General features: G+C 42.6%; 1 protein-coding gene across 1 annotated transcript in view; it reads left to right on the top strand.

The window, feature by feature from the left end:
• Positions 1–20,269, top strand: part of MGAT4B (alpha-1,3-mannosyl-glycoprotein 4-beta-N-acetylglucosaminyltransferase B) — a 95,221-nt gene that overhangs the window by 46,127 nt on the left and 28,825 nt on the right. Inside the window, exon 2 of the mRNA XM_045026128.1 lies at positions 19,521–19,700. Within this exon, the coding sequence (XP_044882063.1) occupies positions 19,521–19,700 (180 nt within the window). The remainder of the gene's footprint in view (positions 1–19,520; positions 19,701–20,269) is intronic.

Raw genomic sequence — 20,269 nt, 5'->3', positions numbered from 1 at the left:
AAATATATTGATTTTAATTACAACACAGAATACAAAGTGTACAGTGCTCACTTAATATTTATTTTTTATTACAAATATTTGCACTGTAAAAAAACAAAAGAAATTGTATATTTTGATTCACCTAATACAAGTACTGAAGTGCAATCTCTTCATAATGAAAGTTGAATTTACAAATGTAGAATTATGTTTTAAAAACAAAACAAAACACCTGCATTCAAAAATAAAACAATGTAAAACTTTAGAACGCTCAGTCCTACTTCAGCCAATCGCTTAGACAAACAAGTTTGGTTACAATTTGCAGGAGATAATGCTGCCCACGTCCTGTTCTCACATTCAGGTGACATTGCAAACAGGCATTCACATGGCACTGTTGTAGCCAGCATCGAAAGATATTTAAATGCCAGATGGTCTAAACATTCATATGTCCCTTCGTGCTTCAACCACCATTCCAGAAGATATGCATCCATGCTGATGATGGGTTCTGCTCGATAACAATCCAAAGCAGAGCGGACCGACGCATGTTCATTTTCATCATTTGAGTCAGATGCCACCACCAGAGGGCTGATTTCTTTTTTGGTGGTTTGGGTTCTGTAGTTTCCACATCCAAGTGTTTCTTTTTAAGACATCTGAAAGCATTCTCTACACCTCATCCCTCTCAGATTTTGGAAGGCACTTTAGATTCTTAAACCTTGGGTCGAGTGCTTTACCTATCCTTAGAAATCTCACATTGGTACCTTCTTTGCATTTTGTCAGATCTGCTGTGAAAGTGTTCTTAAAATGAACATGTGCTGGGTCATCATCCAAGACTGCTATAACATGAAATATATGGCAGAATATGGGTAAAACAGAACAGGAGACATACAATTATCCCTCAAGGAATTCAATCACAAATTTAATTAACGCATTATTTTTTTAACTAGCATCATCAGCATGGAAGAATGTCCTCTGGAATGGTGGCCAAAGCATGAAGAGGCATATGAATGTTTAGCATATCTGGCACGTAAATACCATGCAGCACCGGCTACAAAAGTGCCTGTTCTCACTTTCAAGTGACTTTGTAAATAAGAGGCAGTCAGCAGTATCTCCCATAAATGTAAACAAACTTGTTTGAGTTAGCAATTGGTTGAACAAGAGGGAGGACTGAATGGTCTTGTAGGCGCCAAAGTTTTAAATTTTTTTGGTTTTGAGTGCAGTTATGTAACAAACAAAAAAAATCTACATTTGTAAGTTACACTTTCAGGATAAAGGGATTGCTCTACAGTACTTGTATGAGGTGAATTGAAAAATACTGTTTCTTTTGTTTATCATTTTTACAGTGCAAATATTTGTAATATAATACTATGAAGTGATCACTCTACACTTAGTTTTCTGTGTTGTAATAGAAATCAATATATTTGAAAATGTAGAAAAATATCCAAAAATATTTAATAAATTTAAATTGGTATTCTATTGTTTAACAGTGCAATTAATCGCGATTAATTTTTTTAATGATTGATTTTTTTGAGTTAATCGCGTGAGTTAACTGCGATTAATCGACAACCCTACTAAATAAATTGTCAATTGCTTCTCTTTTATCCACTAATGTATTGACACATTCAAAGAATTCTAAGAGTTTAATTAGAGATGATTTTCGTTGACAGAAACTGCTGGTGGGACCCCATCATGACGTTTTCTTGTTCTTCAGCAATTTTCTGCAATTTAAATGCTAAAGCTAGAAGTGCAGGTTGAGGCTCAGCCCATTCAATCTGATTCACCCCCTTGGATCTGATTGAAGATTTGTCACCTAAAACCTGTTCTGGGAGTGGGTGATGACAATTTCATTGTTTCAAGTTCTCTCCCTTCTCTAAAACTGGAAGCGTCAGGCAGGCATGATGGATTCATCACCTCATTTTTCAAACAGTGAGTCATAGATTGCATGGATTATTATCCATCAGAATGTTACATCTGTCAACTGTATGCTCCAGCAAGCCTCTGCATCACAGCACTGAGCACTGCTTTGGGCCGTGGATCTAGGCGTTATCTCTGCAGACTGATTCTAGTCCCTCCCTTCCCATAGGGCATGGGATATGAGCGTTTATCTCCGGTATTCATATATATAGGGGTGTGTGCACCCATGATGGCAGTGCTGCCAGTCTCTGAAATAGAACGTGCTAAAGGTGTGTTTTTAATGTTTTCAGAAAGTGTGGCTTGCATAGTTTCTGAACGTAGATTTGAAATGCCAGCACCCACTCCTACTCTGGAATTTTGGAAGTACAATATGGGGTACTCATATAGTTCTATATATATATTTTCCCTTCCTTTGAGTGAGTGTGTGGTGGGATGAAACTGAAATCAATAAGGAGATGGATTAGAATATCATTGCACATTTTGCTGTAAAAATGGTAACTGTGTTATTGAGTGTTCCTCTAATTGGTGGTTCTTCAGCATCTAATCACACATTGCATTTCTAGTTCAGTCTGTGGCGTTGTTGCAGGTTGAAATGTTAAATATACCACAGGCTCTTACTAAATGACTAAATAAAAAATCCATACAGATTGCAGTCTGTGGGAGTGTTTCCTGCACTTTTTTTTTCTTTCTAACAGTCTGACATTTAATAAATCTCCTATGAAGACTGACATGTTGGCTCAGCACAATAGTGGTGTAGTAAGTGTGCTGATTTGTCTTTCAAATCCAAGAGCTACTGTCAACACTGGGGCTGGAAGAAGTGCTGTGAATCAGGGATCAACATGCTAGTAACATCAATAAGGTGCTGAGCCAGCATGTTGGCCCTTGGGAAGGCTTACTAAAAATCTGCTTGTTCTCTAAAAGGCTGAATTATATTTCTGACAATCTCTGCAGCCAGACTGTGTTTTGTGGGGTGAGGAGCTTACTACTACTTACCAATTTGATAAATCTACTAAGTAAGTACTCTAAACTCCACCTATGTGGAAATGCAGTCTCTCTTAAGCCATATGGCCCCAAAGCAGGAAAGCACTTAAGCATGTGCTTAAAGTTAAGTGTCATTGATGTCAGTGGTGCTTACGTGCTTTTTTAATTAGTGGATGCTTTCCTGAATCTGGGCCTTATGTGTTCAAAAAATTCACAAACATAAATAATCCCTGTTAAGGAAACTTGGAAAATTAGAAAACTCTCTAGAGTTCTTAGTCAATGACAACTTCTATGTCAAGGCAGTTGTTTAGTGAGAATGTGCCATACTGCATCAGCCAGGAGTTATTTGAAAATGGCTCACAAGAGGAAGTAACTTCCTGAGTTGTACAAACGGTGCCTTTGTATATAACTGCTCTTGTATAAAATAAGATTCCAGCCAAGTTAGGGTTTTTAATCCCATCTCTCTTCACCTCTTTGACAGGCTATTTCATAGACCTAGTTAGAGCCCTGCCCAGATACAAAATTTGTATCTGCATCTGATCCACGATTCACAAAAATGGTCCACAGATGGTCCATATCCATGGATATAAAGTGGTTATCTGTGAATTTGCAGGATTCTAGACATTGTAGTTACTTTGTTTAAATAATAAACCCCAATCAAATTTTGAGACCAGTGTCACTGCTCAGAATAGGGGAGGGTGGCAGCTTGACCTGCTACACGCTACATCTGAGCTGAACACGTGTGTGTTACAGTGATTTGGAAAATCTCCTGCCTTTTTTTTGTTGTTGTTGTTTTACTTAGTTTTGGATCTCCTAACTCCATATGAGCCTAGCAGTATTTTCCAATGATAAACAAAAATGAGCTTCCCAGTATTACCAGTGATTGTTGTCCATATTGCTTTACTATTGTGGCATAAGGTCTTCTAACACTGTAAAATGGGACAGGACATATCCCTTCTTTGGCTTTTGATTAACAATCTGGGATTCCTTGAGGAATCAGATGGGTGGTGAGCATGGAGTAATGATCACTTGGGATATTTACAAAGTGGGAGTGCAGATATCTTGTGAACAAATAATGGAAATGTGTCTCTTACTTAAATAACATTTATCCAGCTTTTGCAAATACAACATTTATTTAAGGGAGGCAATTAACTCAAGGTTACTCAGAGCTTTTAATTCTCTTAAATGTGGTGGTGATTATGGATAAATCAAAATAAAACTGAATTTAAAAAAAAAAATTATTTATTTATTTTTGTTAGGGGAAGCACGACAGGCTGTGATTGGGGGGCATAGGGAGCTGACAGGCAAATTACCTACTAGGCCATGAATAGTCTCACGGATGTGCAGACATTGGAAACAGAATCAGCTTCTGTGTGGCATAAAATGAGGGTTTTTTTTTTTAATTTTATTAATTGTTCCATAGAACGTGCATGGACCCAGGATAAATTGTTATAGTGCTAAATGTACATATTATAAGGTAGGTATAGAATCATAGACGATTAAGGTTGGAAGAGACCTCAGGAGGTATCTAGTCCAACCCCTTGCTCAAAGCAGGACCAACCCCAAATAAATCATCCGAGCAAGGACTTTGTCAAGCCGGGCCTTAAAAATCTCTAAGGATGGAGATTCCGCCACCTCCTTAGGTAACCTATTCCAGTGCTTTGCCACCCTCTTAGTGAAATAGTTTTTCCTAATATCCAACCAAGACCTCCCCTACTGCAACTTGAGACCATTGCTCCTTGTTCTGTCATCTGCCACCACTGAGAATAGCCGAGCTCCATCCTCTTTGGAACCTTCCTTCAGGTAGTTGAAGGCTGCTATCAAATCCCCACTCACTCTTCTCTTCAGCAGACTAAATAAAACCAGTTCCCTCAGCCTCTCCTCATAAGCCATGTGCCCCAGCCCCCTAATAGTTTTCGTTGCCCTCTGATGGACTCTCTCCAATTTGTCCACATCCTTTCTGTAGTGGGGGGCCCAAAACTGGATGCAATACTCCAGATGTGGCCTCACCAGTGCCAAATAGAGGGGAATAATCACTTCCCTTGATCTGCTGGCCATGCTCCTACTAATGCAGCCCAATATGCCGTTAGTCTTCTTGGCAACAGGGCACACTGCTGACTCATATCCAGCTTCTTGTCCACTGTAATCCCCAGGTCCTTTTCTGCAGAGAATTGCCACTTAGCCAGTCGGTCCCCAGCCTGTAGCAGTGCATGGGATTCTTCCATCCTAAGTGCAGGACTCTGCACTTGTCCTTGTTGAACCTCATCTGATTTCTTTTGTCCCAATCCTCCAATTGGTCTAGGTCACTCTGAACTCTATCCCTACCCTCCAGCGTATCTACCTCACCCCCAGCTTAGTGTCATCCTCGAACTTGCTCAAGGTGCAAACCATCCCATCATCCAGATCATTAATGAAGATGTTGAACAAAACCAACCTCAGGATAGACCCCCTGGGGCACTCTGCTTGATACCGGCTGCCAACTAGACATTGAGCTGTTGATCACTACCCATTGAACCCGATGATCTAGCCAGCTTTCTATCCACCTTATAGTCCACTCATCCACTGGTAAAGAAATAAGTATAGGAAACTTAAGTTACATTTTATGTCAGATTATTATGAAATGTCTATTTTGGACCAAGATCTTGTAATATCCAGATGATTCAGAATATTTTCAGCATATTATATGTTTACACAACGGTTCAGCTGATCTTTCTCTGAGCAGACACAACAAGAGCGTTAAATCTAATGTTGGCACTCCCTAGCATCTATCTTACCTGACATGGGGGAGAAGACTATTCGTTCTGTGGCTGAATGGTGTTGATGCTTGTCTTTGTCTGGACACTCAAGTTCTCGAAGAAAATGTGGTACTTGTATATGGGCCTGTTATATGGACTAGCTTCATGACTGTTAATGATTGGATGCTTTTTTCTCTTGTTTTGTTGTCTCCTGAATTTTACCTAAATACTGAAATATAAAGCAACTGATTCCAATTTGGGATTTCTAGTAGCGGTTGGGTGCCAGATTTTCTAAAAAGCTCAGTTTGCATTTAGGCACCAAATGAAGCAGCCGGATCCTCAAATGAAAGCAGCACTCCCTTGAAAATCCAGCTTCCGTTTTGGATGTTGTGCATTCCTGAAAATCTGGCCTTGAGTCATGATTAATTAGTTACATAGTTTGCTTCTTTACTGACTTTGAAGTGAGTTAGGGAGTTCTCTGTGGTTTTTGTATGAGTATACCTATCCCATTAAATTAAAATAGTTCAGTAATAAGATATAGTTCCCCAGTCTGTCTCTAGACTTTATGCATCAAGGAAGACACCTTGTCAATCAAGAATCTTCCTGGTGAGGGTAGTTACTGTGTTGTTGTGCTGAATTGGGCATTCAGCTAAGTGAAGGGGACAACTAACTATTTTGATTTCCTGGTAAATCAGTGCTTTCTTGAACTCACTCCGAATGCTACAGGCTGTCACAAGCATGATCTGTAGCTCCAGATGGTCCAGCAGAATTGCCTTCTGCTCAGGTTCCTTGTGGGATACATCTAAAATTGTGTTTCATGCAGCAGTTTTCCTCCTTCCAGGAACAAATTAGCAGATGGGAGGTCTTATTTAAAGACACAAACTTATTCTTGGTGGCATGAACAGTTTATTATGTAGTCATTACTGATACCTGTGTAATCCGTGCAGGGGTTTTCACGCTCATAGTTCTGGTTGCAATGAGGTTTGCATTTACAAAGAACTAACATTCCTCTTTTTCACACTTAAGTAATCGAATTCAGTCCCCAAATTTGGGACAATAATTTCACACACACACACACTCATTGGTTCTATGGAACTTGTTGAACCAGAACAATATACAGTGAGTGTAACTTAAGAAACCTACACGGACCCATTCATAACTCACTTAACTACCAGAACACGCAACCAGTAAATGTAGTCTGCGTTCAAGGGTACCTGGTTGGCTTACTTAGGATGAGGTTGGTGAGATGTGAGTGGCAGCAGGGAGGTAGCCAAAGTTGAGAAGGGGACTGAGGAGTGGCGTATTCTGGGATGTTGAATTACTTAGAAGCTTGTTTTTCTGCTTTCTGCAGTTTGCATTGGTGGACAATGCTGTCTAGCAACCTTTACTCAACCTCACCGTTTTTGTGAGAATTTTAAAGTACTGGCCTTTGCATTCCAGACAGGTCCACCTTGTGATACTAATGCAAAAGTGTCTGGAATTAGTAAATTGTATTGCAAGGTCTGCCATATGTAATTTGAGTTGTAATATTAGCTAATTTAGTGCCCATATCTGCATTATTTATGTCCATGAGCAAGGCCTCAGGATCAGATGCTTGCATATTAGAGCTACAGTGTGTTGGAGGCAAATATAACCTATTCTAGCTTGATGATAAGCATTTTACCCATATTTGAAGTAAAACCAGAAGGGGTGATCCTCTCAGATTAGGATTAAATTCCTTGTTAGAGAGTTCGCAGTTACCTGCACTAACTAGGCTTGGCTTGTAAGCAGAGATCTGGAACTTCTTTTCCAGCTAATTGTATTTGTTTCCTTACCTTTCTGCTCTTAGGAATGAGCATTTGCTTCACAAGACTGGAGAACTTGAAACAAAATAATCAAAATATACAGTTGCCCTCCCAAAACCAAGATTTTATAAAGACAAAAAGTCTGGGTTTTTTTAATTTTATAAAATTTTATTGAGTGGCAAATGCAGTTTGCAAAGACTTGGTATTCATTTGCTGAAAGACTAAGGTGGAGAAATCTCAGGCTTTGGACATCAATATGCTCTGCTGGGAAAAGTTATCTTCAAAGAACAAAAACAAAGCTAATTGGTCCTGAAATGCTGACTTATTTAAAATGCACAAAGGGCTTTCTGGGAGATTATGATGCGGTTTTAAAGACTAATACAGACCGAAGACATAAAACTCCTGACAAATGTGGATGTGGACTGGTCTCAGAGGCTCACAGGCCTGGAATTGTAATTGCACTTGTGATACTGTGACTCCCCTGCTTAATTCTAAAGTTATATCTCTGCTTCAACATTGAAACTGAAAACCTATGAGGAAGTGGTAACCTTGCTTCCTCCCCTCCCCAGCTAGCAAACATGGTCATTGTTTTTACAGTAATTTAAGAAGAGCAGAGCCACAGAGACTTCTCTGTGGTGGTGAAGTATTTGCACGTTAAGTGGGCACTGTCTTAGCTGGCCCAAAATTTTATCTGCTTCAGTGTTTCTGGTCTGTTTGCAGAGTCCATATAAAGCTTATTTTATTTCCCCAAACAAATGTTTCAATCTTCTTAAGTGAGTCAAGAAAGACACGTGGGTGGGTCCCACCACAACCAAGAAAACCATGATTGTATGCATGCCATTGATTTCAGTGGGGGCTGCTCAGCATCTCTGAAAATCAGGCCGCTTGTACAGGTGTCTAAATATGGACTTGGAACACTAACTTTAGGCACACTTTTAAAACAAATCTTGGCCATTGTTTTAAAGAGCAACCCAGTGCAGGGAAGGAAGCCAGAGAGAAGAGCCTTCTGTGTGAGATTGTAAACTATTAAAGTGATTCTGAAAGATGTCACTCTAGCTTTTCTAGTGCAGTTATCCTGACCGCCAGCCTCGTTGTGCTCCAATAAACTTTGTTTGTAAGATAATGAGCGACACCTTTTGAGAACTAGCTGACTGTCTGGGACTCAGTTGCTAGTCTGTAAACAGAGCCATCCCCTGTGTAGACTGTACAGCTGTACGGCCAACTGTGTTGTAGAATAACTTTTCTCAATTCTGACTTTGATTCCTGAATGGGGGTAGGTTTCAAGATAGACTGTCGCTAATGGCTAAGGACCAAACATAGCAACGTGTGAAACCTGGCATTCTCCCCAGGCCTGAGATTTTCATTTTGGCACAGAATGTTCACTGGGTAGCAGAATACCATGTCTGAGATATTCTGGTATCCCATTTGTTATCATCAACTCTCTCACCCAGCACAGACATGTACTACGTCACAGGTCAATTTATGTTATGTTTGCTTTCTTTGCAGCAATATATTGTATATTAAGAAAAGGGAAACCACAAAGTAACAGACACACTTTTGGTTTTTTGATATGTACTGTGAGAATTTGTATCTGGATCTTAGTGTGCTTGATTCTCCGGATACTTTACGAGAACTACCATTGCGATTATTTTTACACCTGGAGGCCATGGAAGAAAAAAATGTATTTTTTCAGAATCTGTCTATTTGAGAGGTGTAGCTAGGAGCTATTTTGAACAGACACTAGCACAGAAATTTGTTCAGCCTAATTAGAAGCAAGTCCTGTCTTCTGTGTTTTGAACTTGCTTTTATGTGTCGGAGCTAATTCTGTTTTTCCTAATGGCTTTTCAAAAGATACCTTCTGTCACTCAGGAATTGGGTTCTTCTTTTGTGAGGGCAAGGGTTGGAATCTTCCAACTACACATTATGTGCTGACATTTACAAAATTGCATGATTTGTAATCCAGAAGAAATAAAATCATTCTGTAGTTGCTTTAATGCTTGGTCCTCACTTGTCCAAGCAGGAGGCACTGTAATTAAATCACAACATCATGTGTAACTTCACAGGGAAGTGAAAAGCCTCCTATAGACATTATAGAATAGAAGCATTAAAGTTAGATACAATTTCACTTTTTCTACTGTTAGTTGGAAATGCAGCAAATTGCTACAATTGGGCATCAGCACTCCGGTTTAATGAAAAGTACTGCAGTCTGCTTGAGCAAGCAGGTCATTAGTGAATGAATAATCAGTGACATTTTCCATTTAACTCTGACATGAGCAGAGTGTAGTGCTCTAGAAAAAGCCATTAAGCAATGCCTTAACCCTGTTGCCAGTCTTTGCAGACCAGGCCCCAATATCCATCTTTAGTTATTAGGAGAGGAAAAAAAAATAGATGATGTTGTTTGGTTTGTTAGTACTTACGTTGCTACTGCAGTTGCCCCAACCATACTGAGAACCCATTGCACTAGGCACTGTACAAATATAGTAAATGACAATTCTTGCACAAAAATATTCAGTTTAAATAGCTCTTGTTTTTACTCCTTACTGGATGCTCTGTGTGTATTGCTTGGCTCTGTTAAAAGACATAGATTCATAGACTTAAGGTCAGAAGGGACCATTATGGTCATCTAGTCTGACCTCCTGCAGTTTGCAGGCCACAGAATCTCACCTCCCACTCCTGGAACAAACCCCTAACCTATGTCTGAGTTATTGAAGTCCTCAAATTGTGATTTAAAGACCTCAAGGTGCAGAGAATCCTCCAGCAAGTGACCTGTGCCCCACACTGCAGAGGAAGGCGAAAAACCTCCAGGGCCTCTGCCAATCTTCCCTGGAGGCAAATTCCTTCCTGACCCCAAAGATGGCGATCAGTTAAACCCTGAGCATGTGGGCAAGACTCACCAGCCAGCACCGAGGAAAGAATTCTCTGTAGTAACTCAGATCCCACCCCATCTAACATCCCCTCACAGACCATTGGGCATATTTACCTGATAATAATCAAAGATGAATTAATTGCCAAAATTAGGCTATCCCGTCATACCATCCCCTCCATTAAGCTTGATAAGTTTGTCTTGAAGCCAGATATATGCTCACCAGGTACAAAGCTCTGCATAGGTTTTCAGTAGAATTTTAACAAACCCTTGGATTCAGAGACCACAAAGTTGGGACCAAAACACTGATCTGAAGTGAAGCACACAGCAAAAGCAGATGCAACCATGAAGTGGAAGACCACAAATTTATACAACGCATAAATGGTATAAAAGCAATACTCTAGAGCATTTGGGAGTTCATGGGCGTCTGCTTGTATTTGAGTTAGACACCATCAACCTAAAAAAAGAACAAATGTTTCAGGTGCTACACCCTCCTCTGAATCCCCCTGCCAGTTTTTTGTGGTTTTCAGAATTTTTTAATGTATCTCTAAATAGTTCTCTCTCTTTTTGCAACATTGCAGTGTGAAAACCTCAAACACAAAAACCAGAGAAAACTAACTTTGGGGCGGGGGGGGGAGTAGAATGGCTTATGCATAAAGTGCTGTCAAATGCACAAAGTAAACAGGGAGGTGGAGGGGGTAAGTAATTTTTCAGTAATTTTAGCGGTTGCTTGTAAAAATAGATAAAACTTTTTTAAAGCAGGAATGTAATTTTTAAGTGAACGAGGTTTCTTTAACCATGCAGCACAGCCTTAATCCGAGTAGAGAGGATAGTCTGTTTTATATGAATGAGAGCTTCACAACTTGGAACAAATTTGAAGCCCTGGTTTCATCTGCTTAAATTATTAAACCTTTTAAAGTGTGTGTGTGTGTGTGTGTGTGTGTGAGAGAGAGAGAGAAAGAAAGAAAGAAAGAAAGAAAGAAAGAAAGAAAGAAAGAAAGAAAGAAATGGGTTGGGGGAAATTGGGAGTGAAAATTAACTTTCCCCTAGCTGGAATTTGCAGGGAAAGGATTAATTACAGAATTCACTGAAAACATGTCATGCCTTGGAAACAGCATTTTATAAGTTTCAGAGTAGCAGCCGTGTTAGTCTGTATCCGCAAAAAGAACAGGAGTATCTTGTGGCTGTAGCTCACGAAAGCTCATGCTAAAATAAATTTGTTAGTCTTTAAGGTGCCACAAGCATTTTATAAGTTATTTTCCACAGTTTTATGCAAGCTGCGTCTTATTTTATCATCTAAACTCTCTCTTATGAACCCCAAAACTGAGAATGCTCATGGAATCTTCTCTCTCATTAAGGGGCCTAAGCTTATACAGTATTTAGAATTGTATTTGGAACTTTAATTGTAATGTTTCAGTCCAGCCAGTTTGCAAAACTGCAGAGTGGTAAACTATCCGCAGAACCAAACTAAGCCTCTGGAGTCAACGAGAAGCTTACATAGCCGGTGCCACAGTCAGCAAGGTAAAAACAGAGCTCTTTTTCCTCTTTAATTCATTCTCAGACAGAAGTGCAGATTATATGTGATAGTGTTTTAGTTGTGTGTGACACTCTTGTTCTAAGTTAACGTTTTTGGGGCATTCATAACTTCTAAAAAAGAAAACCCATATTTAGCTTCGCTAGCTGTTCTCTTGCCTTCAGTCCAGGGTGACTGTGTGTAAAAGTTTGTTAAAATCCCATTTTTCCACTGCAGATATTGAAATGGGGAAAATGTGCTTTTCATGCTTCTAATAAACTTCCTATCATTTTGTGCATTAAACTTAGATGGTTTCATTTTTTAAATTAAAACTTTGCAATGCCTGCCTCCCTTATTAAGAAATCTGTGTAAAATAGGGGATAGTTTCGGTCAGGAATAGATAATAGAAAATCTGTACTTGTGGAGCACCCGTTGTTTATCAGTCTATTTTAAAGCCTGCACAGAATAGTATATCTGCACTCAGAAATAAAGGTAACTGCTGTTAAATCTATGCCTAGAAATACTTGTATGAGAACACAAGACACAGAACAAACGTTGCAGACTCAAAGCATACCAAATAGTGGTTTCTTGCAATCCTCTTCTTGTCAGTATAGACAGAGCCCTCATCCCATGTCCGTGTTTGCTTAACAGATATGCACTAATTCATTGTCTTTATTATGAAAACTGGCATGGCCTCTTGCATGAGTTAGATTTAGTAGTCTAATATTAGTTGAATAAATTTGCCTTGGGCTAGGGTCTAGTGATTCATTCTGTAGCTTCTAACTGTGGTCAGTCACACATGTGTAATACTGAATTGCCCAGTTTCATGAATAATAGAGTAAGAAGAAATACAGGAAAATTAGAAATGGTTAATTTATTAAAGTTTCTAGTCTGTTGTACGTGTGTAGTCAAATACTACTGAAAACAATTCTCTTTCCATGTCTGCTTTAAGAGAAAAAAAAAAAAAAGGCAGGTTGACATGTAGTTTTGCTTTGAAATAAGATTCCCTGTGTGTTTGTAGTGCACCCTTCACCATCGTATGAGGGGATCTATGGTTATATAAGCAACTAGGCAGTTTGTTGCAGGAGTCACTCTGTGGAATTCTTGGCCCTGCGTTACACAGGATGTTGGATTAGATTATCGTAATGATCCTTTCTGGCCTTAAAATCTATTAATGTGAACATACGAATGGATCCCTTCTTACGCACTGCGGTAGAGTGTGCTTGGTTGGTTTGTTTCTCCTCCCACCTCACCCTACTTCTCTTCCTTTCTTCTCACATTCTGTCTGTCCTCATTGAGCTATTCTAAAATTGTTGCAAAGAGAGAACTGAGGTTTACTGTTAGTTCCTGAGCATGGAAAGCTTCATGGCTATTCACATGCCTCATGGACAGGGGATCCTTCACCTCTTAGGGCCAACTACCATGAAGGCCTGTTTCCCAACTCCTGTTAGCCTTGTTCTTGGCATTGTTACCTTGATCGTTACTGATGACCACAGCTATGGTCTCAGAGGTAGCCAGGCCCAGTCTTATGTGAAAGCCTTGAAGATTAGGGTCTTGTGTTGAATCTCTTTTTGGAAAAGAGACTCAGTGCAGCATGAGGCATGCTGCGGTGATGTGTCTTAGTTGGCTTGTGTTGCTTAGAAGAGGGTCTACTGTGTGTTGGACTTGGGTCTGTTTTGTGAGAGTTTGTGTGAGTTCAATCCTTGAGGAGGCCTCTTAGGGATCTGAGGCAAAAAAATCTGTCTGGGGATTGGTCTTGCTTTGAGCAGGGGGTTGGACTATATGACCTCCTGAGGTCCCTTCCAACCCTGATATTCTATGATATTAAGTGTCAACCACAGGTTCTGTGCATTGCAGTAATTGATCTTGGAGGAGATGAGCATGTGGATCAGTCGCAGCTACATCTTATAGCAAGGAATGCAGCTTCCTGGCCAGTTAAATATGATAAAAGGCATTTCTGATTATTGGTGTCCTTTGGGTCCCTAGGAAATCCCTAAGACTGAGTACCACCTCAGCAACTGGAGGCAGATTTCCTGAATAGAGAATGTTTATAATGTTTTCCTCCTCCTAACAGTATTGCCTCTGTCTCTACAGGTTTTCATTTGCACCATCTAGTTGTTATTCAGGTGCTTATCTTCCTCAAACACCAGGGCAGCTGAGTTACTGGGTTCTGTGTCTGATGTGCATGTGGTATAGAGCGGTGTTTCACGTGTTCACTGGTGTAAAAGTCCATGTCCTCTCACAAGCTCCAGTAGCAGTTTTATTAAGTTGTTGGAGCAGTTTCTTAAGTTGAGGGGGAGAAGAGAAGGCTAGAATTGAGCCATGTGGGACTCTGCAGGAGAAAGCTATCAAGGCATAGGAGCAGCTTTTTCTCCATCACCACCTTTTGGGTAAGCCCTGTCTCAGTTACTGTGAAGCTGACTGCCTCCGGGTAAGTTCTAAAGCTTGTCTCTGTCACCAACAGAAGTTGGTCCAAGAAAAGAAATTACCTCACCTTCCTTGTCTCGCTAATACCTCTAATCAGAAACATAACTTACAAAATACTTTAAAAAAAGGCTGTTTATTAATAAAGTGTATTTCTTTAAATGCCCACTCCACCCACAAGTTTTTTGGGTGGTTGTTTTTTATCATCCCAAGAGCCTTCTTGTGCCATCTGACAAAGAACACAATCTGTGCAGGCTGAGGTCCTGCACCCTGTCCTTAATTATTCACACTGATCCACTTGAAGCAGCTGGGACCATGGACACAGCTGGAGATTTGGCTTTTGGTCCTGGCTGTGATTTCCATACCCCATCCTGGAGTGGGTCGGAGTGATGGTTGCACTATTTCTAGCTGTATGTCCAAGTAGTTCATATTTATGAAGCGAGGAAGCAATGTTATTACTGAGCTTTTAAACTAGAATTTTAATCTAACCAGTCTGTTTTTCCTTCTTACCAGCTTCCCCACTTCTTGGATGCCACACTGCAGTTGGTACATAGTACTATCTGGAGAGTGGAAAATAAACTGGAGAGTTTCATGCAGGAGACAGGCTATTTTTTGTGTCTTTTCTGGCTGCTGTTCTGAGTTGCCATAGTAAAAACAATAACATCGTCTTGTGTGGCGGCATCCCCTTTTGCAAAGTGATTTGAAAGCCGGTTCAAAGAAGTCCTGATAACTTCACCCTCACTTGGACATAGCTCTGTCGTTTTCAGAAGCTTCTGGTGCTGCTTCATATACGGAAATCACTCAGGGCAGCATGAACAAAAGATGAAAGTGCTGCCCTGAGGGACTCTTAAAGCTGTGACCTACAAAGGATTTTTTTTTTTAATTGGGCTCGTGCCTTCTTTGGTTCCCCTGTGATGTATAAGAGAGACCCAGGATGTGCTGTGCTGTGTTTTGTTTAAATGAAGTTCAAAAGTTTAAAAAAAAAAAAAAAAAAAGGGTGGAGGGAAGAGGGAAGGGAAAGAGAAGCCAAGGCTATCAGGAGCATCAAGCTGGTCTTCTCTAGTTTTGCTGGAGGAGCAAAGCATGTGTATCATGAGCACTCATGGCTTAATTCAGCCTTGCAGAACTACCAAGATTTGACAGGCAAAAATCTGGTAGCCCACCCTTCCCATCCACCCCACATACCACCCATGAACGCTCATTTGCATGTGCACACCCCCTCTTCTCTGACTCATAAACATCCCTTGGACATGTGCTCTCAAACTTGCACAGTCTTGGAGGCATGCGTATTGTAATTCAGACTCTCGTGTGCTGTCAGGTACACACACCTGGACATGCTTTCCATTTCACACACACTTGGAATGTCTCTTTGCTTTGTTTTTAAACCCAGCGTACAGGTCACCTTTACACCGTGCATTATAAAGAAGCGGAGAAGGGCAAATGCCCAATTTCTTTTCCCTTGTAGGAAATCTTTAACAACATGGGCAATTTTTATATAGCACATTTTCAACCCAAGGTGACTTTAAAATCAGCCAGGTTATATATTAACCCCCTGGAAAACTGAGTCGAAAAGAGAAATCGAGGTTGTGCTTTAACTATAGCTTTGCTACTATAATTGCCTGTAGATTCTGGACTCTTGCTCCAGGGTATAGACTTGAGGCAGAACTGTAAATATTTAACGTTCTAAATGGGATTACACACACAAACCAATCTTCAAAGAACACTATTAAGGTCACAAAGTCAAGCACTCAGTACCAGCATTAATGGTGCCTGTGCTAGACCAGGGGCTCTAAGGGCTTTCAGGCTCCCAGCTCCATGGTAGGAAGCCTGGGAACCCCTGGCATGGCAGAATGGCCCTGGAGCTGCTGGTCCCCAGCGGCCCACCAGGCGAGCTGATAGGGAACCTGGGCAGGTATCTGACAGAATCCTGCCTGTGTTTCAACAAAATTTCTTCAAACCTGAACTGTTTTCACAAGACATTTCCAGTTTAGAGTAGCATTTTCCAACAAAACTTGGTTTCATGGGAAAATTTCCAGCCAGCTCTATTCTAGATGTGAGTGCTCAGCACTTCTACAAGTCAGACTGCAGCGTCTCAAGTTGGGCATATAGAAATTGATGGACATACAATTAATGGGCACCTGTGAACAGTTTGATATAAGTGACTTGACCAGGATCATATAAGAGCTCTGTGGCAAAGGTAAGGATAGAATGTAATGATCCAGGACAGCACTATAAGACCATCCTTTCTATTTCTCACCCACTCTCTACATCCTTTCCAACTTCCTCAACAAATGAGGCAGGGATCTTACAGACCACAGTCTCCTTTACTACACAGTCCTGATTCAGCCATCCTGTGCACTAAATGAGCCAGGGGTCCTTTGGAAAAAATAGTAATTAAAGCATATCATAACACACATGCACAAGGTTGCAGAGACAGTCTTAATTCTGCATTTCCAAACTTTTGAGTGCTTGACTTTGCAATTTTAATGTTTTAAGCTAGGTTTCTTATACGTAATTTCCTAAGTTTCTAAAAAAGCAAACTGCAAAAATAAAAATTCCCTTATGTGGTGGCATATTGACAAACACATGGGTCATCCATAGGGTTGGAAGTTTTAGATCCACTGCATAGATCTCTGCCGCTGGAGATAACAGAGTAACTGATAGGAGCGGTAGTTTGTAATGGGCTCCTCCGCTCTGTTGCATCAAACATAAATTAGGCTGTGGCTACACTTAGCACTTCAAAGCGCTGCCGCGGTAGCGCTTTGAAGCGCTAAGTGTAGTCAAAGCGCCAGCGCTGGGAGAGAGCTCTCCCAGCGCTGTCCGTACTCCACCTCCCTGTGGGGAATAACGGACAGGCTTTGACCACACTGGCGCTTTGCAGCGCCGCAATTTGCAGCGCTGGAGAGGGTGTGTTTTCACACCCTGCTGCAGCGCTGCAAATTTGTAAGTGTAGCCAAGCCCTTACTTGTCTTCACTTTCAGGGCTCTTCTCTTCACTAGGGATCACTATCGAGATGTCAGCTTTTGCCACCAATCAGCCCACGATACCTGCTTCCATTATTCCCTTGTTAAACTTTCAAACAAACACCTTTGTGCTTTATCTTATGCTGCCACTTGCACTTGGGAGGACCTCCCCTCAACCATCTGCAGAGTTATCTCCTTAGCCTCTTTCAAACTCTGTCACAGGGTCCACTCAGGTTTCCTCCTTCTCGCCCTGTGCTTAGGCTGATAAAATAAGAGTTCTCGCGCCTTCTTCCGGTGTTTCACCCTTGTGCTTTATTTTACAGTGCCACCATGCAGTCCCCTTTATCCCCAAACAGTTATCCCCTTTCTAACCCATTCCAGGGTCTCTTGGCCCTCCAGGCTCCCGTCCTGTGGTGAGGAGACAGAGCTGTAGCCTCCTGTCCTCTCCCAGGCCAGCCTCCTGACTGAGTTCAGTACAGGGCTTTTATATCCCTCCCAGCCTTCAGCCCAGCTGTCCCTGGTTAGCTCAGTCTATCGCAGTGAGCCAGCCCTCGTTAGGGCCTGCGGCTGGGCTCCCTGCTGGCTGCTTTGAGCCTCTGCCCCTGGCCTCTGTGCCCGAAAGCAGGGCAATCAAGGGGTTTTACCCCTGCCCTGCCACACTCTCCTTTTCCATGGAGCCCACAAAAACTTACCAGCTGAGCTGCTACTGTGCTGAAATCTCTGCCTGTCGTGCTGACCCAATATTGTCTCACTGTTTCCTTTATACTCCCCCATCTGTCTGTATGGTATCATCTGTTGTCTTATATTTACACTGTAACTTCTCTGGGGCAGGGACCATCTTTTTGTTCTGTTTGTACAGTCCCCAGCACCGTGGAGTCCTGGTCCGTGACTGGGGATTGTACCTGCTATGGTAATTCAAATAATGATGATGAAGGGGGTGAGACACCCACTCTGCCAGTGTGTTTCACAAGGTTTTGCTGACCGCGGAGGAATGTTGAGACAAGAATCTTGGGTTCCGTTCCAAGCTCTGCAGGGGCGCGTGCTCTCATGGGCACAGATTCTTCTCCAAGCGTGACCCTTTCTGTACTGTCTCCTGCAGCCTGTCCCTACCCTGGCTCTTCTCAACCCCTGGCTCCTTGTCCCAGTCTCCACTTCCTCAGGCTAATCTTCCCAGTCCCAGTTTCCTTGACCGTGCAATCCTGGTCTCCCCATCTGTCAGAGCCCCAATTCCCACCTCTCCCCAGTGTCTCCCCCTCCACAGTCCAGTCCCAGTTCTCCCACTCCTGCCCCAACTCCTTGTCCCCAGTCTCCTCACCCAACCAGTTCCACTTCCCCACCTGCTGACATCTCATCTGGCCACCTCCCTAGTCACTGGCTCCCAGTCCGTGTCTTCCTTTTGGGGCTGCTCATCCGATCTCAATCCTCATCCCTTAGCTTCTTCCCCAGCCTCACCCCTCACTGGCTCCTTCACTCATCTCATTGCCCAGGCAGTCCAGGGGTTTTCCTCCCACACCCCAGCTCATGGGTGGCCGGTGACCCAGCCACCCGCGGAGGCTAACCTCCAGCCCCTCCCCTTGTGCCCGAGACCCTGCTCCCCTTCTACTTTCCGCTCCCCCGCAGGAACCCAAAGCACCCCCACCATGGCCCCACTGCTTCCAGGTGTGGGAGGGGGGCGAGGCCCCAGCCTGGGTGCGCCACAGCCCTTGGGCGGCACGGTCACTGCGTCCCCAGCCTTGGGGCTCCAGGCGGCCAGCGCGGCCCAGCACCAGCCACCCTGGCGGCCCCGAGTTGCTGGAGGGGGCACACTGGCCTCGGGGTGAGGCCACGGCAGGCTGTTTGGGAAGGCAAAGCCTCCCCTTGCTTACAATACTCACCGCCCAGGCCCCAGCTCCTTGTCAGATCTGTCTCCCCTGCCCTCATTCCTTCACTGGATCCTTGTCCAGCCACTCCCAGTCTTCCCCCCAAGCCTCGTCAAATCTGTGTCTCCCCCAAGGCAACTGGGTCCCAGTCCTGTTCTCCCCCTCCGCCACTGCCAGTTTCCTTCACAGTAGGAGGGAAAGTTTTATAAGCAACTGACAACAGGGTGTTTTAACAGGAAGGGCCAGGCAACACTAGTAAGTGGTGCTACCTGCTCTGCCTGTGTTATAGAGCCCTCAGGTAAAATGGCCAGTGCTCTGACAGTTTTACTTGCTGTGAAGCACACATGGGTGAGCCGTTACCTCAGTGATTTGGCAATACTTCTCCCTCCCTCTGTTTTAGGTTTGGTGCCTAGGGCTGCGGAGTGGGAGAATGGCTGATTAATGACACTTTGCCTTTTGGAACTGTCACAGCAGGGGAAAAACGTCTTTCCTCTCTCTTCTCTCTCCACAGGTGAGGTGGTGGATATCTATCAGCGAGAGTTCCTAGCGCTCAGAGACCGTCTGCATGCTGCTGAACAGGAGAGCCTAAAGCGCTCCAAGGAGTTGAACCTGGTCCTAGACGAGATAAAGAGAGCGATCTCTGAGAAGCAGGCCCTACGGGACGTAAACCGGACATGGAGCAGTTTATCTGGTGAATCAGACTTTTAACAGAGAGAAGCTCTTGCTATAGAGGAGGTAGTGAGGTGTGTGTTTGTGTAGGGCTGCAGATAGGATGGGCAAGCATAGGCCAAGGTCCAGATCGTCTCTGATTTAGCATGAGGGGCCTTAAGAGGTTCAGAAAATCTATGTGAATGGAGATGGCCATTAGACGTGCACCGTTAGACATTGAATCAAGCCTCTGCAGATAATATACGCTAACTTGCTTGCTCGTGAGCTTTTACCACCAACTGTATGCTCAGTGTTGAACGTTTATGAAAAGCAGGTCACAGTGGAGGGTTTAGATTTGCTCTCTTATTTCAAAGTGCGAAAGTTGATTGGATGGGAAAATTGGATCTTTTTGATAAAATCTGATCTTCGTTCTCCTCCCCTCAAAGATTTTGGACCTTATTCAGTGCCTTTACACACAGCTCCCACTGACGTTAGTGGGAGTTGTGGGTGCACACTGAGGAGGCTGGGTGGATTAATCTAGTGATAGTCTAAAATGGCCAGATTGCCCTGTGAGGGGGTTTTATTGCTTGAAGCCTTGTGATCTCTTCCTGT

Source organism: Mauremys mutica, chromosome 8 (assembly GCF_020497125.1).
Source record: "Mauremys mutica isolate MM-2020 ecotype Southern chromosome 8, ASM2049712v1, whole genome shotgun sequence".
NCBI classification, from domain to species: Eukaryota; Metazoa; Chordata; order Testudines; family Geoemydidae; genus Mauremys; species Mauremys mutica.
This window is presented reverse-complemented; position numbering and strand designations above follow the sequence as displayed.